Genomic DNA, 20,785 nt, shown 5'->3' with positions numbered 1-20,785 from the left:
ATATGTATTTATACATGTATTTCATCTATACTACGTGAAACAACTCCATCATATTTACTAATATCGTCTCAAATCAGGTAGCCATAGCCCGCATCCCGCCCTTTCCTCCGCTTTTTTCGAATTCGCCCCTAAGGGATAACGATTTAAATGCCGAAACGCTCCAACGCCCAAATAAAAAACCGCCTCGTTAATGCAATAATCTCTGCCACTCAACGTCATGGCGTTAGGAATAGAATGCTAAGAGGGAGGATATCTTCGTTACATCTCGTATCTCGTGCCACACGCAAAACCCGCGAAAACCAACATCATATACGTAAATCAATAGGCAGGCCCTTTGCTCGATTTTTCTTTAAAAAATCTATCTTTGCTTGTAAAAGTTGAAATACTAGGTCGCTCAGGTGGTGACCAGTGATCATAAAGGCATTAATCCGATGCCACCTCCGCTCTTTTTGACGATTTTGCCGTCTCTCTTGAATCCGCTGCCGCTGCCGCTGCCGCTGCCGCCTCCTGCAGCAGATCGTGACGACGACGCAACGTTACTACCAGCGGAACTACCGCCTCTCCTACCGGAACCACTACCCCGGCGTTGGGAGCCTCCAGCAGCAGCGCCTCTCTTAGGCCACTTTTTACCAGAGAATTTCCTGCTTCCTCCTCGGCTATAGGATTTCCCCCTAGATCGACTTGGCTGGCTATTCAATGTTTGTAACCTATTATGGAAGGCTTGGACATCTGCCGTCGGTTTGGAAGAAAAGTAATGAGAGTCTTCCCCTTCCCCTTCCCCCTCTTCATCTTCGTCGATATCGATATCAGAACTGATCAAGTCCACTATTTCTTGATCCAAGTTGGAGGTTGAGGCGCCAGTGCCCGCGTCCGCCGCAGCAATCTCACGATACGATGCATGGTACATGTTCAGTAACGGGATCAGCTTTGGGCCAACCTCTTGGACTCTATCGACATCAATCCCGGGAATGCGGCTCATCCTGTCGATCGAGGTGGTCCAGTTAATAGCCATTTCCTGGAGGTGAGTGTCTGTAAACATTGGTCGTCTGAGGCCCAATTTATTTCGGATACGCTCTTCTAACTGGCGTGCCTCCTGGACAAAAGCATCAACCACGTCTTGGTGTATATCTGGCAAATCTTGCAGTCTATGTTTGCTCGCGATAGGCTCCGGTCGCGATGTCTTTTTGGAACTAGGTTTCGTAGTCGGCTTTGCAGGCCGGTGCTGTGGGAGCGGTTCGAAGGCTTCTTCATCGGCCTCATCGGCCTCATCCTCTTCAGCTTCCTCGTCCGAGACAACGAATCCATCATTTACGTAGCCACGTGATGTCATGGGCAAGTTCGACTCGTCATCGCTATCGATGACTGCCGCTCTTTTTCTACGTCTATTGATTGGTGACGAGACGTATGTTGACTGCACATTAGTTGCTGGCTCTTTTTGTTTTTTGGTAGCCTTTGTCTTCTTAGCTTTCGTCTGGTTCGAGCCACCTTGGTCCGAAACTTGGACTGTTAGCATCAATTTCCGTCTTCCCGTCAAAAACTGATTGGCAGCTGGTCCGATTTGAAGATATTGAATAGCAACACCATGATTTCCAACAATATTTTCTTCATGGAAGCCTTTTTCGGCTGAGAGGCGGTCAATAACACGCACCATCTCATGCTTCTTCATTCCCTTGGCCATGCCGTGATACTCGTCTGAATTTTGGGCTTGGTATTCTGGATATTTCCTACCTATCAGAATATCCGCGCACTGGTTCGCTGTGAGCCTTGACTGCTGCTGGACGATTCGTATGGCGGCAATAGCGTATTCAGAAAAGTCCTGCTGCTCGAAAACTAACCCGGCCTGGCAATTATCGCAAGTCTTGTGGCATTGTGACGCATTGAAATCTTCCCCAAAATAGCGGAGGACCTCAGTTCGTCGGCAGTCGGCTTTGTTGTCACAAAATGCTGTTACACGATTCAACATCACCATCTGTCTTTCCTTCTGATCTTTGGCTCCATCTCCGTCTATGATCAGTTTTTTGAGGACTCTTATGTCCGCTTTTCCATAAAACAGGATACAGTCAGAGGGATTCCCATCTCGACCCGCACGGCCAGTTTCTTGATAATAGCCTTCTAAGCTCTTCGGAATGCCATGATGCATAACAAACCTGACGTCTGGTTTATCAATACCCATACCAAAAGCAATAGTTGCTACTACAACCTTAATTTGGCCCTTCTGCCATGCTGTTTGCACCTCAACTTTTTCCGCAGGCGTTATTTGTGCATGGTAATGACGGGCTGCGATGCCATGGTCTGAAAGCTTCTCGGCGACGTCTTCAGCTTGTTTCCGTGAAATCGTATAAACAATTCCAGTAACATTCCGGTATTTGGAATTAATCAGAGAGGCGATTTGCTGGGTTGCCACCGGATTTGAACTTTTCGGTCTAACTTCATAATACAGATTTGGACGGTTGAAACTTTGTGAAAACACTTGGCAGTTGATCATGCCAAGATTATGCTTAATGTCGACAATGACATTTTGGGTTGCAGTAGCTGTCAAGGCCATGACAGGAACTTCGGGAAACTTGGACCGAAGCTGGCCTAAATTCTTGTAATCAGGTCTGAAATCATGCCCCCATTGGCTGACGCAGTGAGCTTCATCAATGACGAAGCGAGCGAATTTTTTCTTCTGATATAAATTCACCATGGCGTTGAGAAACTGGACGCTGTTGCTGGCCATTTCCGGTGTGACGTAGAGGAGCTCAATGAAATGCTCTGGGTTCCGCTCATTGAAAGCGGACATGACTTGCCGTTTGTACTCGGGTGAGCATTCGCTGTTGAATGCAACGGCCTGTATCCCTAAAGCCTTCATGTGATCTACCTGATCTTGCATTAAACTCAGTAAAGGAGATATGACAATGGTTACTCCTCTCGTTCTCCCAGACTTGACAACGGCTGGAAGCTGGTAACAGAGAGATTTTCCACCACCTGTTGGCATCAGAACGAAGGCATCGTCGCCAGCGAGTGTGGCGTTGATGGCTTCTAGTTGATTGTGCCGGAATCCTTTCATCCTGAATCGATCTTTCAAAGTCTTCTGGACATCTGCAGACCAAGAATGCCTCATGAGTTCTGGCGGTATCCTTGTTTGAGAAGGTTCTGGAGGTGATTGCCTTTTTGAGGGTAATTGCCTCTGTTTTGGCACAGGCAAGGTATTCCCCGAGGTTTCTGAAAATACTCGAGAGTCTGGAGGCGGTCCGCCTACAGACTGGCGTATCTCATAGTCTTGAGCAAATGCAAGCATATCAGCATCATCGCTGAAATCGCTAAATTCATTTCCTGAGCGCTGAGTGCGGTTTCTCAGAGAAGTTTTGCCTTTATCGAGCTGAGTGGTCTTCTTGATGGGTTTCGGAGGCAGTTGCATCTCGATCTCGTCGATATCGGAGAAGAAATCGTCCTCTACGTCCATGAGATGATTTATGCTTGAATGCGGTGCGGCTCTTGAAGCAGACCTAGACGCACGATCAGGGAGAGAAAAATTATGCGGTGGCTCACTCCCCAGTTGTGATCGAATCGGCTCAGGGAGTTGCGTTTGGTGAACAACTTGAGTTCCTCCTATCGATAATGGAATATCTCTTGAGCTCCGTGACATATTGACCATGCCTCTATGACCAGCTTGCGTACCAAGTACAACAATATGCTCATCTCTCTCATTCAGAACAGGATCTTTCTGTTTTCCCATGAGATTGGCTTCGTCAAGGCCTGCCTCGGCCAGTATTTGGGAAAGCTCTCGTTCTTTTGACTCGACACGCTCAGTAAGTTCATCAAGTCGGGCTTCGTCTTCATCTGTATCTACACCCTTTGAATAGGACTGGGCTACCTGCAGAGCGACTGCTTCTCGCTGTTCGTTCAGGGCTCTATAGCTCTTCACGGCTTCATTAAGGCTTTGTATTGCTTTTTGCTGTTGGATGAGGCGCTCTTTCTCTGCTTTGATCTCGGTTCTCTTATCTTTCGGTAGCCGGTCGTTTATAGCTTGTAAGAAGTCCCGATCATTTTGTTGAATTTTGTTGCCCAGGGATTCACTTTTTTGGGTTAGAAGCTGTGGATTTTCTAAAATGCCAGACAAGATTTTCTGTGTTTGGCTAGATGATGGAAGTTTATGTTGTGATAGGTGTGTTTCGTTAGAATTATCGATGGTGCCAGTGCTCTGGGTTTCAGACACGCTTTGGCGGTGTAAAACATCTGAACTTTCAACCTGAACTGGCCGAGGAGGCGGAGATGAACGTTGGTGTCTTGGCCTAGGAGATACAGCTAATTCTTCAACATCCATAAGGAAAGCATCCTCCTCTTGTAGATTGACAAAAGGCTTCGCCGATTTTTTCTTGGGAGTAGTGGTATACGACTGTGGTGTAACAAATTCATCATCGGAATCAGGGATGAAAAATTCATTGGATTGTCGTGGCTCAGGTTGGGCAGCATCGTTGAGAGCTGGAGAGTCTAGAGAGGAAGGTCGCTCACTGGCAACTTTTAATTTCTTTCGTCTTTCAGAACTGCTGATAGCATAGTCTTTTTCTGGAGTCCGCCTAATAGGAGACGGCGCCCTTTGGGCAGCAGCTCGATCTAAGGGAGAGGAAGACTCATCCAAGGACATTTTGGAAGATCCATTTTTCGCATTCTTGAACAGTTTAGCAATAGAGAATTTCCTAATTTGTTTGGTTGGGGGATCATGAAATTTGGGGAACTAACTTTTGTCGCAGATCGACGACCAGGAGTCGGGGCTGGAGGATCAGCTCCCAGGAGCTGATATACATCTGGAAATTGGCTTTCGACCGCAGCGTTGCCGGTATCAGCACTCTTCCTCTTTTTGGCTTTAGGCAGCGTTGCTTCCCAAGATGCATCCTTTTCCGTCCAGACCTCCACATCGTCGCCGAATTCCAGAGAGTCATCAGATGCACCAGTTGTTCTTGTTAGATCCATGTACTCCAAGTCGTCATCGTCGAAGTCGGCGAAATCAGTGCTGAATTCCGGCGATGAGATGCGGCGCGATGAACCTGGTTTCGTTTCTGAAATGGCATCATGTTTTAGGTTCGTGGTTTTCGAAGCTACTGCCAAAATATTAACACAATACCACTTAAACCATCTTTCTGGTATACGCACCACTCGATTTAAGAGGCTCATTCAAGCGTGGCTTGGTCTGGGGATCAGCGGTTAACGGTGTTGGGAGCTGGCCATTTTGGGACAGAAGTGATGTTTTCTTCGATTTTGTAGACAAGCTCAGGCGGCCCATACTGTCGTCCTCTAACACTACCACTTCTTTATCCTGTAAAGCTTCTTCTCTCTTCGGCAGGCCATTTGAGCTCCCAGATGCCTGTACCTGGGATATCCGTTTGTCTGTGCTGGCTGATGTAGTGGTCGCTTGACTTAAATTTGCCGTAGGTGCGTCAGCAGATTGTGATTGTGATTGTGAAAAACGAAATGATGAGGTATCGCTTGTGGTGGGAAACTCGCGGGCAGTAGGTTTTGATAACGCAACGTTCTTCAACAACCAGGAGAGGTGGCCTGAGAGGTTATTTCGAGTCATGAAGCCGGCTAATGAATGCCAGGATGGTCTGCATTGGGATTCTGGCAAACATTGAGACCAGACCCTTGTACTCCGTATCGCAGTTGGTATTTCTCAATCGTATGCGGCGTGAACAATAATATGAAAGTGGTGCTGCCCGAGCATCGCGTATCGCGTCGGTTAGTCAGCAGATGCGACAACACGTGATTTCCATTAAAACGCGTTGCAGTGCACGAACGCTACTTCTCTCATCGGCAAAAATACGGCAAAACGCCGACTACACACAAAATGTCCGTCCGGACGCAACTATAAGACAGTTGCTCAAGAGATGGGGGTGAATGTTTCAGGTAGTAAATCCGCGGGGTTTCTACTATACAATATCGCATAAGCATTGAGAAAACTTTTTTTCGTAAGCCAGTCATTAAGCATCACCAAACGTCAGGACGAATGGCCCGCAGAATATGGAAGTTCAAGTAGCCTCTAGCAGAACACTAGCTCAAATTTGCATTTATACAGCATTACCTCAAGGGGAAACAATTTTTTTGTAACTTTTGATAATTCTCTTTCCTTAATATCTTTAATAGAGATGTTTATTATTTGGCAATTGAATAATACAAGCTTGCTATACTCGTCATATCCCTCAATCTTGATGAAGCGCCAATATTGTAACTTGGCAGAAATACCCAGTATAAAATAGCCACATAGTATGCAGTGATAGCACTACCTAGGTAGTACAAGTAATACGGAGATGGTGATTTATAGAAGACTTTCTCAGGCCATGTCAGCCCTATCTATAGCTCAGCCCCTTGAGCAGAGTACCTAAGACATACTCCATGGCAGAGTTACATCCACAATTAATCGATCAAGATCTACTCTAGATCATCTAACTCCACGTTTTCCCATGCATTAACCAGTCTATATCCCCTATAACTCTATTTTTTACCATATTTCAACCTCTTCTCGACAGCCATTTCCCTCCAAAACACCAGCATTGGCAGCGCGGTTGTCGGCGGCATCGGTGGAGTTGCAACCAGATCGTCTCCCGGCCCGCGCGGCTGGCTGGTCGGCAGCCGGCCGGGGCCCACTCCGGATGCGGAGGGTCAGCCCTAGACTATTGGCTGGAAGAAACAGGCTTTCGCCGCCACGCCGCTTTAAACCGGGCTTTTTTTTTTTTTTTTTTTTTCCCTCTCTCTTTAATATCGATGACGCCGCCCCTATCGCAGCTTGCAGGGACGCATGTACGTAAATATTATCTAAGAGCCAACGCCTATAATAGTCGGTGAGCTGAGCTGGATGCGACTCTGCCTGTCGGAATTCGGCCAGCAGAGTAAGCAGCCATCGCAAGCAGCGAAAGGGATAGAGAACCCAAAAAAAATTGCTTTCAGGATAGGGGTAGCTTGCTGAGATGTGCTGAACTGTGTGACATGAGCGCCAAAGATGTGTTTAATTCTATTCTTCTGTCCTTCAGCATCGCGACTAGAAATAACAATCGCAAAGTTGGGGCGAGGACACTTTGTGTGCGACCTGAGTCAAAGCGTCCGTTATCGTGAACCTTGTACGCCAAGACATTGTTTCCGGGCTGCAGAGATATGAGTGAGCCACTCTTTGATCTGAGAGGCAGCTTTTTCTAAAGCAGCGATATCATTATGTATGCGCTTCTCGCCAAGCTGCTTGCCGGAAAAGTCCGTTACTAGCTCTCCCCTTGAAGCATTGATCATGGATCCTGAGTTCGGACGTGGGGCCGGCGGTTATCCAATTTTCGTACCGTGCCTCAGACGGAAGTCGGTCCCGACGTTTGTATTAAGTAAATCTTTGCCCCCAGGTTTTGCCTCTCGGTGAATTGGTCTTTTTGGCCCAAAATCAATTTGTTTTCAATCCTAATCTTTGGAAACTCATCAGCGCAATTTCCACAGATCCAATGGCTGGAACAGAGGTCAAGATCGTCACCACTCCTCAAGACACTAGTCGAGAAGGGTCGATCTATACTGGACAACAAACTCCACAAACGTCCGAAAAACCAGAGACTGAGAATGGATTTATCGACCACTTCAATGAGGATGTTCGCACGTCACTATTTGTTGAGCTCCAACTTTTGTTAATAACGATTTGCACGGGCATTCAAGGTAGATAACCCCCCTTTCTATGTATAATTAATATGCTCAAAAGCTAACGCGATGACTGTTTAAGATGCAACAACGTTCCCAGACTATCACTGCTTTGCCTCAAATCAAACAGGCAATACTATTTTTCTATGTCTGGCTTTAGTTATACCAAAACTCAACGGCGACATGTTTTACACTGCCAACATTGGCACGGGACTCGGTGTTTTCCTTTTCGCAGGGTGGTTAACGGGCCAAATGAGCCATGTCGTTGGCCCTCGGAAGCGATGGTGGCTTATTCTGTGTAATCTGGTACAAACCTGTCTCGTATTTGGTGCAACGGCAGTTCAATACCGATATGGAGTTCATGATCACGGCCCGACAGCTGTTGGTGTTGTGGCTTTGCTGGCATTTGCCGCTGGTAGCCAGGTGGTGCAATCCCGAAGTCTGGCGGCTACTGAAATCAGTACGGCCATGGCAACTGCGGCGTGGGTAGATCTTATGATTGACCGAAAGCTCTTTGTCGTGGATAACCATCCTCGAACGAGACGCATCTCATTTCTTATTGCGCTTGTCGTTGGAGGTTTAATCGGTGCCCTTATTTATCGAACTGCTGGATCAGCCGCTGCTCTCGCAGTCTCTGGTGGCGGCAAAGGTCTCGCCACTTTGTTATACGCTTTTTCAGGGGCCGAGAAGAAAAAAGTCAATGATTCCATGGTTTAAAGAGAAAAGTATGCTGTTTATTTCGGCGTTTGGCATTCAAAATTTACGGCTGGAGTTTTTTTATCTTATGTTAAAAAGAGAGTAGTGAGGGATATGAGGCGACGGACGCTCTACCGGCAAACACTGTACCGGCAATTAGCGAGCATATAACATTAGATAGCGACTGTTTTCGTGGCATTTAGATTCAGCAAGCGAAGACGTGGGGAATTCGGATCTGTTCAAAATTGGGGTTGATACAATGCTAAAGCGCCGCTGACGGCCGTTTGGTCGTATGTTTTATTCTAAAACGATAGCTAAGTTGGATAACTACAAAGAGAAGCCATTCTATAAACTAGTTCTACATTTCTTAATATCTGCCTGCTGTGCTTCCCTTATTTGACTTATATGTTATTATTGGAGATACTTCCCATAGAAATAAAGTTGCATAATATAATCACGGTTGAAGTAATATGTTATCATTAGCCTTGAGATACAACACCTAGTTCAAGAAATAGGTCAACATACCCATCACGACACCAACCAAACCTATCACAGCACCAAATACTCCCAGACCAGTATCTAAACTCTTCCAATATATACCTGCCACGACTCCACAGATGATGGACAACATGATGAACAATAAAACAAACGCTGAGAGAATGAGTTTGTCGAACTCTAAGCGAACTAGTAACACATCTCTAGCGGAGATAGTGCCAGGCGCCTCGTCTGGAGTTGTGAAACGACGATACGACGTAATGAAGTCGCATTCAGATGGGAACTCTCTGGGGTTGCGCAAAGCCTTTGTGAGAACGTGGCAGCAATATTCGGTTTCAATGTCAACGATGCAGGGGAGGTCCTGAGAGATGGCCTCGATGGTTACCTACGAACAAGTCACCCTCTATCAGTTTCAAAATGGAAGAATAGCACGCGGCTCATTTAGAACTTTAGCATACTGGGCATATCGTTGCCTTATAAACTACCGGCGTTAGAAATGGAAAAATCTTCATTAACTTATTCGTCCACCATCCGCGAGATGTCACAAGACGCTTCTTGAGTTTGAGTATGATCTCAGTCGCTTTGTCGGAGGATCGAAGTGGAATGTGATAGAGATGGTAGTCGCCATGACTGAGCATGACTACACGGAGATCGATCCAAGTTGTCCCAAGTTGGTACTCCATTCCAACCTCCCATGATGAAGGCATAATGAAAATGGAGGACTTGGCGCTGAATTTGACAAAATGATTTTTCGCAGGGATGGCATTGAAGTCAGAAGAGAATATGGCTTAAATAGGCTCCAGTACCCTTTGTTGAAGGCTCCATGTTTTTAGGAATACCGGCGGTTCCTAGGAAACGGCTGAGAGTGTCCCAAGTAGGCATTATGAAAACAAGGCATGGCAATGAATGATCGAGTAGCTCCTAACTGATGGGAGAATATAGCAAAGCATCATAGAAGTTAGGAATCCAGCAATACTCAGGAGCACACAGAGAACAGAAGAAATTAGGAACGCAGCAGGATGTTGGCGCAAGTTAGGAAAACATCCTGCAAGATAGGGCTGAGCGACCAGATAATGTGTCGAATTAGACAAGTGGCATTTCTGAGATATCGAAGAACGAATGCTGGCTTGTGCTTTGGAAGGCTTGGCATTGGGCAGGCTTGCATTGGTGCGTGGGATTCCTAACAATCTCTAGCCGCCAGATGAGAGCTCCAACGGAAAATAGGCGAACCTGGAGCTACTAGTGAACATGGATAATTCGGGCTGTTCTTACATAGATTTAAGAATGATCACCTGCTGATCTCAGCCCAAGCAGTACCTGGCTTTGGGATGGTACTAGGCCAAATACCTACCCCTCCACCTACACATGTTAGGTCGCGGTTGATGCACCTTGCATTCTGCGTTGGTCGTTTGGTGTCGGACAAGGCGGATTCCTAAAAACGACGTGACAACACTAACATGGCGACCTCGAACGCCAGTACTGATTCCTAAATTTTGGGGTGTGGCTCTATCTACGGTACCGACATGCCGTGCATCCCAAATAAGCCCAGTAGATGGTATCTAGTCGTTGGTATATATAAGTCTTGCTCTTCTTCTCAGGGCCTGTCGCTCTCAAATTGGTTTCTATCGAACTGACGACTACTTCCTATAAACTATCACTTCAATAAGCACCCATCTCTTGACTGGCCGCCAACACAACAATCCTCTGGCAACACCAGCCGCCGTCCCCGCCATGTGCTTGAACCAGGATGCCCCGTTCTTGCGCAAAGCCTTCATCTTTACCGAATACTTAGAAGAGTGAGTGCGCCTCTTTAAACACCTGTACTAATGTATTTTGCATTGCGTTAACTGATGTTAAGGGGAGTTTTCGAGGTCTATTCGTGCGGTAACGGCCGCTTCATCCAAGGTACTCCCGGCACAGACTATGAGGTCTGTTTTAGACTCTACAAGAAACAGAGCATCCTCGACATTCAAATCCACGAAGACAGCCTCCTTCAGTGGCTGCGCGCAATCCCCTCGTTGGGCGACTACCTTGACAATGTCTCGATCAGTATGGCCCTTTTACTACCCCGCTATCCAGAAATGAGTGCGAAATTCGACCAGGACAAAAGGGACGGACACAGCTTCGATACACTGGAGTTGTTTGTTCATCATTTCCTCCGCGAAGGCTCGATATTTGCCACCTTCGGACTTGAGCATCTCCATGAGGAGCATATTCTAACCGAGCTCCACCTCCATGACATTCAAAGCCAGAAGAACCGCTCTATGTCCGAAGATCTCGACCTTCTAGACGAAGCCATCGACGAGCTTGATGAGGAAGATATCAAGGGGCCAAGACATCCCTTCCTCTTCATAAATGAGCCTTTCCTATCCCAACTGCGGGCTGCCATCAGGCAACGCGATCTCATTGCTGTGCACAGTCTGCTTGCCATGGACCCAGGATCGGTCGATGCCAAGACTTTATGTCTCGCCATACGCTACTATGAAAAGACCGTCTTCCATCTTCTTCTCAAGCATGGCGCCCAGGTGGATGGAGCTGGTTTCATTGCCGAGCCTTTGTACCGTGCGGCAAAAGCTGGCCACCTGGATGCAGTTCAGCTGCTTATAAGCTATGGTGCTAATAAAGAAGGAGGAAATTCCTGCATCAGTGCAACACCCTTGAGTGGTGCAGCCTCCGGTGGCCACTTCGAAATAGTCCAATACCTCGTCGAGGAGAAAGGCGCAAACATCATGGGTAAAAGATTTAAGTCCTCACTATCTCGCGCCATCAAGCATCGCCATACACACATTGTCGACTATCTACTGAAGGTCGGCGCGAATGTGCTCGAGGAAAATGCAGAAATTCTATCTCAGTTAGAAGAAACCAACAAGGTAGTATATGGCGACATTCTTGAACGCTCCCTAGCCAGGATGGACAACTACAATCGCCAAGACCTGTTTTCGAGAGCATTATCAGAGGGTAATCTCGTGGTGGTTCGCTATCTGGTAAAAACCGGTGCGGATGTCAACCAAGAAGTGAAGCAAAATTCTTCGCCCCTAGCAGTAGCAGCATTAAACGGTCACCTCGAGATTGTTCGCTACTTGGTAGAGGCTAGTGCTAATGTCAACCTACATATAGATAGGAAGGAGAATTTCTCAGCCCTGGCAGCAGCAGCATCGAAAGGCCACTTCGCAATTGTCCGCTACCTAGTAGAGGCCGGTGCAATTGTCAACCCAGATACACGGCACCTAGCGGCGGATAGGTACCGTAGGGAATGCCTCCAAGAGTGTTCCACACCTCTGGCAGTAGCGGCATCGAACGGTCACCTCGCAATTGTCCGCTATCTGGTAGCGGCTGGTGCAAATGTCAACCCCGATTTGCGTCATAGAGCCGCGGGCGATAGTGACGATTCGAATGGGAAGATTGGGTGGTGCTCCCTACAGCATTATTCACCCCTGGCAGCAGCTGCAAAATCGAGAAGAAGTGAAGTGACTCAGTTCTTATCTTCAATGGGGGCAACTCTCCTCGAAGGCGAGGACATGATCCAGGATTACAGATTATCTTGGATTCCTTTTGATGACACAGGTACAACATGTTTTGATGGCGCGGATACAACGGTTGGCGAGTTCCTTGAGAATATTCGGCAGTCTGCAGTCATCGATATGAAGGATCCTGCCGTTGCCGCTATACAGGCCCAAGAACGCAAAACCATGACGCGCCGGCTACTCGCAAAGGTTGCGAATTCATGCGAAAGATTGCTGGACGCAGGCACTGTACAGGACGCCTCTACCAGTCTCATAGCATTTGTGGGCCAAGTCAGTACCAGTTCATCCGTCTGGAAAAGCGGAACACGTGCGATTCGGGACATTTGCGAAGGGTACATGCCGCGCAGACTCTCGGATGTCGTCAGCGCCTTGCAAGTTGCAAATGCAATGCGGTCGGTCATTCCATCTTCGCAACTAGAGTGCTCGAAGAAAGAGTAAGCACACTATAGCCCTCCTTGCCGATGATAACATGCACATCTGGCTGACAATATCTAGATTTGTTAATGACATCCCACGATGGGCTGCTCTATTAAGACCAGATGATCAACGTCTGTTCTTCGAAATAGCTTCTCATCTTTGGGGCATTCCGGCCTCAACAACTACCCAGAAAGAAGCGAGCAATTTCGCGCGCCCTTTGATGGTCCTTCAATACCTAGTAAGCCATCTCGTGAGAACATCTGGGCTGTTTGACCATGGGTTCGGAAATCCTCGTGGCTCTTATCGGCTGCAAACTTTACGTCAACAAAACCTTTCTGTATTGCGTTATAATCGTTCGTGTGAAAGAAGACTTCCTTTAACCGAGTGGCACCCATTACCCACACAAGGGCCACAAGAGAGTCTGCAGACCAATAATCCTAGCCCCCCCGATCCAGAGGAGAAACAGTTCAGTATCCTGGCTCGTATCACTATGCTAATGGCGGGCGCCATATTTAGCGCAATCCTACTCTATTTATGTCGTAGGTACTCTGGCATTTTACCTACTTCTGCCCAGGCTAACACGATGACAGTGTCTCGGTACGGCTTTTCGACCCTGCGCTTGCCCATTCTGATTTCGAATGCCGGGCAAGGTTGGGCTTCGGATCAGATAATACGTCGAAATTACATTATCCTTGCTACGTACATTGGATTTACGTCTCTTGTTGACTTTGGGAGCGAAAAGAGCACCGACCTTGTGCTGCCCAAGCTATCCCCACTCTCGCTTATACTGCCAGACAGCCCCTCTGCAGAGGGAGTTCAGGAGCATATAGCAGCCGTTCAGTCACCTTACTATGGAGATTATGCCATGAACAATACCCCTAGGTAAGCTTCTCGTCTCCATTATCTCTACATTCGTGATTAATAGTATTAGTACCACGGTGGAATTTGCTCCGATGGACTACTCACCCAGCATGTCGTCACATCTGACGATCTCCTCATCCGCCACTACTATCTCGCCTTCCACAATGACTACAAATACATATGACTTGGACACCACGAGTACTTTGATGGACGGGACAATTTGTTGCGGACATTGCAATTCAAAATTTAAACTCGGAAAGAACGGCCGCAGGGGCCAGGCCAGCAATATCCAGAAACACATGAGAAATCATCATCCCGAGACTATAACAAATTACCAGCGAGTAATATACAATTGCTGCTATGGCTGTGGTGCAAGGGATCCTAATAAATCGAATATTAAGGTCCATGAGAGAAAACACTGCCCGAACAGGAAAGGGAAGCAGCCAAGACACCATGGCAAGTGGAGACAGGCTACTACAGGAATATAATCGGCACCGAGGTGCATTATTAGGAAGCTCGAACGGCGTTACGGTCGGGTTATAGCGAATAGTAAGACATGAGAGACGGTTATGGCGCTGGCTGAGTTTCATTTTTCTCTGGCGTTACATAATGAAGTACTCTTTCTCCTTAAAGCGCATCAATCAGGGCTGTGTAGAAGACGACAGCTTTTTGCTTTTTGCAAGGTCTATGTATGAGAATGAAATCAAGCACTACCAATCTAGTACCCCTGTACATGGGCTGCAGAAACGGGCCTTCATAGCCTCATTATAGAGTTTAATATTATGTTCCGCAGGCTCTTGTTTGCTCTGTATCCAGTGTATTGCGACCCACTAAAGGCAAATCATAGATCGCAACCACCGCTTTTATCTGCTACGTACATGAAAATATGTACACTGTGAGCCAACCATGCTATAAACCATATACAACCGGTGTGAAAACACCCCTATTTGCTTTACATCTGCTATATTTTCTATCTCTTCTTCCTCTTTTCTGGTACTTCTCCCTTGGTACCTGTTATCTAAGGTGGAGATGCGATGGATTTGTGTACTAAAGGGCCTTCTAATATATATTGCACATGTTTTTTTTTTTTTTTTTCGAACGCTGACGTGCAGCTTTTGGCGCATATTTTCATCGTGAAATCACTTCGTGAGGCTTTTTTTATATAAACATTTGACCTATCTGATCCATCGTCATTGGTCTGTGATAACAAGGCTGTATTGAGGGCGAACTGCTTGACGTGGCTGTGTATTTTCTGCCTAAATGCGACCTTCGAACAGCCATATTTATATGAGAATCTACCTACTATAGAGCATAGTACTGCAATCACAGCAACCGTTTTTCCTACCTAAACCAGAAAATTCGTCGGACATTCATGGCCATGTCTGCCCAGAATCCAAGCATCGTTGATGGCCCCGAGTCGCTCTACCGACAGCTTCCGCTAAGCGGGCTGGAAATTCGCCTGTTGAGATTAGAGCCGAGCGGGGGTCCATCAGCGGAAATTCGAGCTTCGCTCATCAAGTACAACATGGAAGAAATTAAAAACGAGAATCCCTCTTTCCAGGCCCTATCCTATACCTGGGGAAATAATTCAGCTGCTAGGAATATTATCATTAACGGAATAAAGTTGCCTGTTGCTGATAACCTATACTCATTCCTGCAGCATCGATGTGAAGCAAGCCAGTGTATCGACCTTTGGGTAGATGCAATATGCATTAATCAGAACGATTTATTGGAAAAGAATCACCAAATCCCAATGATGAGCATGATCTATGCGACAGCTAGTTCACTTGTTATTTGGCTTGGGCCATCTTCTTTCGACAGTGGACTGGCTATTCAGTCCATCTTCAGCTTAGGATGTGGTTCTCCGTATGATAAGATAGCTACTATTCCCCATAACGAGTGGCAGGCTATTCAGAGCTTGCTTGAACGCCCTTGGTGGAAACGCATCTGGATTATACAAGAGCTTACGATGGGCGCAATGGGTACCAAGTTGGATAAAGCCCAAATATACTGCGGCCAGGCTCGCGTTCCTTGGACAAATTTGGTGGTTGCAGCCGCTCGCATGAAGGCTAACCAGGATGACCAAAGACAAGCTTTCCCTGCGATTACAGACATCTTAGAGCTCGACAGCTTGCGTGATACTGCAGGACACTTCTTATTACGGTCAACGCCTGAAGCCTTGTTTGACTTACTTTGTCGATATCGACACTGCCAAGCCTCCAATAAGCGAGATAAAATTTATGCAATTTGGAACATGTTTATAACGAAACCATCAAACCGACTCGAAGCAAGATACGACGAATCTGTGGAGAAAGTATACACTGACTTCGCTGCAGCGCTGCTGTCAGGTGAATCCAAGCTGGAGATTCTTCGCCAATGTAGCAATGGTGACCCGGATCTCCCATCTTGGGCTCCCGACTGGTCTACTACTCTTGGTTCGCTGCCCTTGCCTCTTAGAAAAATACAACGTTATTTTGATGTTCCGTGGTGGGCAGAGCCGCAGTATACGAAGCCCAAAACTACCATTGGGGCTAATGGAATTTGTCAACCGTCACCGGTTATATTCCGTTGCAACGGTCCACCAATAACTTCGGAACATGAGATGCTACTGAAACGTCGAATTAAACAACTAGAAATGGCTGTTAAAGGCGCTGCAGTTATAAAAGATTTGGATGATGTTCCAAAAAATTTTGCATTTCACCAAATTCCTGGTTTGAAAGATCTATTTCCAGAGCTATTACATCGCGAGGATTTCATGCTCGTCGTCGGTCACGAGAATCCCCACCTACCTGATAAACCTGATGCCTTACAACAAGGGGAGCTCATTACGGAGCGTAACATGAAAAGATGGCTGCTACAAGAGTTGAAACACTCGAATTCAAAGCCACTATACGAAACTGCTACTTCAGTAGATGCCTCCTTCAAGGTGGACAAAAATGAGAAGACTCTGGAAATCAAGGGAATCTTGTGGGACGAGCTAGAAATATGTCATGAGAGCTTTGTTGAGGACGTTGACAGAAACTGGACGGACGCTACGCGTTTCATGGTCGCTATTGGTCACTGTAAACATCTCGCTACATCCAATAAGAAGGCATCCATCATGTACCCGACTATCAATCAGCTACTGGAAGCCTTCTGGTCAACTTTGTTCGTGGGACAGTCGACAGGAAAGCTAGAGTCCCGTTACGAAGATTGGCTTCCGGAAATTTCGAAGTCTTGGTCACCAGGGCAGCCTCCAATGTCAGCAAAAACAGCGGGTTTGGTTGAGCTTGCAGAGATGTGCGAAGCCTTTGACCAATCGCTGTCTACTATTGTTACAGGGACCGAAGATTGCCCCTCTACGTTTATCAGTGAATTAGATCCTCAGCTGAAAGAGCGAGCCTTCCCGCAGCATGATGACGACTATATTGCCCTTCTATGTCAGCTTGCCTCAACATGGCAAGAACAACCATACGATCTTTATCATCGGCCATTCAATTTGGCGAATATAGTCCCCGATCCGTATTGGGAATGCAGACGACACAGCGATGAGCTCGCTAAGCAACAAGCAAAAAAGAGACGGGTACGCCATATCACATCAGATGTCGATGACCCCGAAGATGCCGAAGATGCCGATCATTCTGATAGGAAGCTTGTATACCAGGCTATTGATGATTCAAATAAAGCTCTGAGACAGCAACCAAGTCTAGTGCCACAGGATACGTTGGAAGCAGGCATCGAGAAGTTTGCTTTAGGGCGAAGATTCTTTATCACTAAAAAAGGCTACTTTGGACTGGGCCCCCAGAAATTAGAACCTGAAGACAGAATTGCAGTGCTTTTTGGCTCTGGCGTTCCTTTTGTCCTTCGAAAATGTCCAACGATAAGGGGGAAGCGAGCTTGGAGGATTATAGGAGAATGCTATGTACAGGGGATAATGCAGGGCAAAGTGATCCGGAAGTGGGAATTGGGTACATGTGAGGCGCAGATGCTTCTCCTGATTTGAACTCTGGATCTACAGGCTCGAGGAATATTGTATTGCATTAAATCGACTTGTACGCCTCGAGTAGCTCGCTTTGTACACCCCGGTTAGAAGTCTAAGTGATCCATGAGCCATTAGAACCCCTGGTAGACTTTGTAGATTTTTAATTCGTCACTTCTTGAACGGATCCTTTAAGTGCTTGCTGTGTGCTCATAGATTGTTCTCGTGTATAATTACATCTGTCTAGACTGTCAAGGAACCAACAAAGCTCTGCTCTCTCTTAATCTGCTGCAAAGAGATGGGCCGGAGCACTGTCTCTGATAGCTTCAGGTTGACAATCGCATCAACATGTGACGTGATGTGCTCGTCGACCCTAATATACCACATCAACGCCACCAGGATATCCACCACGGCTGCGTACAACCCCCTCCCACGCCTCAATCACTCGAGGCTGTATACTCATAAACCATGTTGCTCGCCAAGTAACAACAGATTGCCGCAAATAGCCAGGGATAAACTCATACTTGAATAAAGTTGCCAACTCCTCTCGTCCATACCATATCTCCATCATCTTGAGCTTGGGCATGTAACAAGCTGCAGATGCTGCTGCTTGAAGGAGATCCATTATCTGTGTAGGACATGTTGTGGGTGCTAGAAGCTGTGAAGTAAGGGTAAGATGGCTCAGGTTTGGCCATGTTGAAACTTCAGAGAAAAACTCTGCAGCATCTACCATGAATGACGCTGAGAGGACTTCTACGCCAAGATTCACTCGGGCAAGCTTCTGACTGAGATGAATAGTGGGAGCATGGGCTGGCCAGGTTCTCCTAGAAAGTAGAGCGGGTATTCTTGGTTGGAGTTTTCAAAGATTGTTAACTTGCCCAGCCCTTCGGTAGCCGAAAGAAGTTCAAGCAACGCTGTGAAAATGTTAGTAGCTGGCAAACTTTAGTGATGAATTACTCACATTCATTCCAGGTCTCGTGCATCTCGGTAAACTACTGCATCCATATTTCATAGTGGAACTCACGTAAGCCAGGAAGGTGGGAAAGAATCTGGGAGACTGTAAACGTCTCCCATCGGCGATAAGTCTGTAGCCTCATTTCAAGGCGTGTCACGGCCAGAACCTTTGGTGTCTGCGCCCAACACTTTCGTTCATCCTTAATGGGGAGCCAGACATGTCCAAAGAGACGCTCAAGACTTCTTTCTGGTGGGATAGACCCCAATACGGTCGTTTCCCATCGGTGCTTATTGGGCTCCTCGCTTCCGGCGATCGACATCGGCTCGACCTGGTGTCCCGTAGCGTCGGGCATAAAGGTTAGGTACTTGAATGCGTGCTCGTTATCGCTCTTCGAGTACAGGCTAATGTAGAGGGTCAGGCTCCCATTTGGCTCCCACGTGTTCAAAGCTGTGAATAGCGACTAGAACGATTTCAAGATGAGCTTGTTCTCGCTGTGGCTTGTCTGCAATGCTCTGGGATCAAAAGAATCGCACTTGCGGCAGTTGTATCGCTCAAGTTCTATACAGAACCATATATAACGCACATGATCCCGGTTGCGCTGCGGCATGGCGTTGAGTTGGGCGATGCGTTGGGACGTGACTCGTATATATGCAAAGATGTGTGGCTCAATAACAGCCTGCCACTCCCGTGACACGACAGCAGCATTAGATAATATGCAGTTCTTATCATCTGTCAGAGCTTCAAGAATCATGCACTTGATTTCGGGAGGGAACTGAGACCAAATCATCTTGACGTAGGTAGAGTGTGAATGGCCTGGGATGGCTTTTTGAGTAAGTTGAGTTTGTCCAATGATTGCTGGCAGTAAAGGGTACATGTAGTCGGCTTCTTATAGTTGAATTTGTGCGCACTGTGCTTTTGTCGGAGAGAACCGTAGAAATCTTCATGCGATCAAGGTTACAAGGGCCTGATATTTGCGATTTTTGCCTCCCTCCAAACCCTTATCATATAGCGCCTTTGGCTCAGTCCAGGTTGCTGCCTTGGAAGTATAATTTCGATGGGATTAGGCAGGCCCAATGTCAGGTTGAATGCAGCATGGGTAAAGAAGGATTTCATCCATCTTCAAAAGAACCATTAAGGGCATATATGCCTGCAAGTGGCTTCCTTTTATTAGGTTCCTTCCTTAGATTCCCTCATTATTGTTTAGCCACAACGTTAAGTCATCGGCGTGGAACTTTATCTCGGTGTGCGCGAGCTGTATCTCAAACCTTATTGTTTCTAAGTGATCCGGGCGATCTGGCCTTGGAGAACACTGATGGTCGACCTGGCTGAACCTTATAGCTACAGGTATATTTGGATATCCTATCCATCCAGTCATTGAACCAAGGGCTAGGTACAGCCCTTTACCGCGCCGGCCTTTGTGTCCTATTTGAACCTATATAACTGCATTTATAAATAAAATCTAGATGTCTCGAATACCGACTAGAATTTATGTGAAGAGAAGATGGATTTAGGAAATTTTTATTCAGCATCCCAGTTTCGTTATCCAGCACCCTAGCTGTTGCTACTGTCTCTACTACCTCTACTACCTCTACTACCTCTATAACCCTTATTATCTCTACTACTTCAAGTACTATCTAGTGGTTAAATATTTTTATGCGTGTGCTAACTGCTTTGTTAAATCGCGCCGGGGTGCTGGATAACAAAACTGGGATGCTGAATAATATTTCCTAGATTTATAGAGCAATTGGATTAGTGAATGAAATTTGATGTAAATATAGTCCGTTTAACTTATTAACTATTTAGCTTCTCTTTTTTATGTAATTTTTCGTGATATGGTTATTAACGGAGGATATTGAAGATATATCAACAGCAGGAAGGTTAATAGTAATTAGAATAGTTCCACAAAAAGAAGTGATTTACATATTTATATGGCTCAGACTCCAGTGGATCTACACACCAAACTTAACGTTTAGGTGAGTATGAGACACTCGGGGATATGAGAAAACGCAACTAGAGAAAAGAGCATCTAAGCATACATGTACTAGTGGCAAGATGCAAGGTCCTTGTAAAGATTGGTTTATTCTACGAGGGCCTAGAAGTTAATGCATTCTCTTAGCTCTAATAAATAGGTATATATATCCTGTCGGGAACACCTGGAAGAAAAATTGATAGTTCGGCATTATAAAAAGTTAACCGTCCCCCTGATCTGTCTGCCAGACCACAACATTATATATGTCA

General features: G+C 46.4%; 6 protein-coding genes across 6 annotated transcripts; 3 read left to right on the top strand and 3 right to left on the bottom strand.

The window, feature by feature from the left end:
* Positions 1–3: 3 nt before the first annotated feature.
* Positions 4–5,668, bottom strand: GGI43DRAFT_402371 (RecQ family ATP-dependent DNA helicase). Its single transcript, XM_083205681.1, has 3 exons — positions 5,134–5,668; positions 4,723–5,081; positions 4–4,651 (listed from the first exon to the last, which is right to left on the bottom strand). Exons 1-3 carry the CDS (start codon positions 5,555–5,557, stop codon positions 413–415), a joined length of 5,022 nt encoding a protein of 1,673 aa, XP_083061681.1. The 5' UTR covers positions 5,558–5,668; the 3' UTR covers positions 4–412.
* A 1,686-nt stretch (positions 5,669–7,354) lies between these two features.
* On the top strand, positions 7,355–8,744 carry GGI43DRAFT_346681 (YoaK family protein). The gene is made up of 2 exons (XM_083202207.1): positions 7,355–7,659; positions 7,724–8,744. Exons 1-2 carry the CDS (start codon positions 7,455–7,457, stop codon positions 8,356–8,358), a joined length of 840 nt encoding a protein of 279 aa, XP_083061680.1. The 5' UTR covers positions 7,355–7,454; the 3' UTR covers positions 8,359–8,744.
* On the bottom strand, positions 8,598–9,687 carry GGI43DRAFT_346677 (uncharacterized protein). Its single transcript, XM_083202206.1, has 2 exons — positions 9,291–9,687; positions 8,598–9,217 (listed from the first exon to the last, which is right to left on the bottom strand). Exons 1-2 carry the CDS (start codon positions 9,537–9,539, stop codon positions 8,837–8,839), a joined length of 630 nt encoding a protein of 209 aa, XP_083061679.1. The 5' UTR covers positions 9,540–9,687; the 3' UTR covers positions 8,598–8,836.
* Positions 9,688–10,047: 360 nt separating this feature from the next.
* On the top strand, positions 10,048–13,766 carry GGI43DRAFT_346657 (ankyrin repeat domain-containing protein). The gene is made up of 6 exons (XM_083202205.1): positions 10,048–10,628; positions 10,691–10,881; positions 10,935–11,826; positions 11,950–12,790; positions 12,852–13,312; positions 13,364–13,766. The coding sequence occupies exons 2-6, from the start codon at positions 10,756–10,758 to the stop codon at positions 13,657–13,659; spliced, it is 2,616 nt and encodes an 871-aa protein (XP_083061678.1). The 5' UTR covers positions 10,048–10,628; positions 10,691–10,755; the 3' UTR covers positions 13,660–13,766.
* A 1,168-nt stretch (positions 13,767–14,934) lies between these two features.
* GGI43DRAFT_346632 (HET domain-containing protein) lies at positions 14,935–17,753 on the top strand. Its single transcript, XM_083202204.1, has one exon. The coding sequence runs from the start codon at positions 15,007–15,009 to the stop codon at positions 17,614–17,616; it is 2,610 nt and encodes an 869-aa protein (XP_083061677.1). The 5' UTR covers positions 14,935–15,006; the 3' UTR covers positions 17,617–17,753.
* Positions 17,754–18,357: 604 nt separating this feature from the next.
* On the bottom strand, positions 18,358–19,334 carry GGI43DRAFT_382807 (uncharacterized protein; the record flags this gene model as incomplete). Its single annotated transcript, XM_083203286.1, has 3 exons — positions 18,358–18,506; positions 18,617–19,007; positions 19,131–19,334. 3 exons carry the CDS (start codon positions 19,332–19,334, stop codon positions 18,358–18,360), a joined length of 744 nt encoding a protein of 247 aa, XP_083061676.1.
* Between the last annotated feature and the right edge of the window lie 1,451 nt (positions 19,335–20,785).

The sequence above is a fragment of the Trichoderma evansii genome, assembly GCF_050947405.1.
Source record: "Trichoderma evansii strain SZMC 28006 chromosome Unknown GGI43scaffold_7, whole genome shotgun sequence".
Taxonomy (NCBI): domain Eukaryota; kingdom Fungi; phylum Ascomycota; class Sordariomycetes; order Hypocreales; family Hypocreaceae; genus Trichoderma; species Trichoderma evansii.
This window is presented reverse-complemented; position numbering and strand designations above follow the sequence as displayed.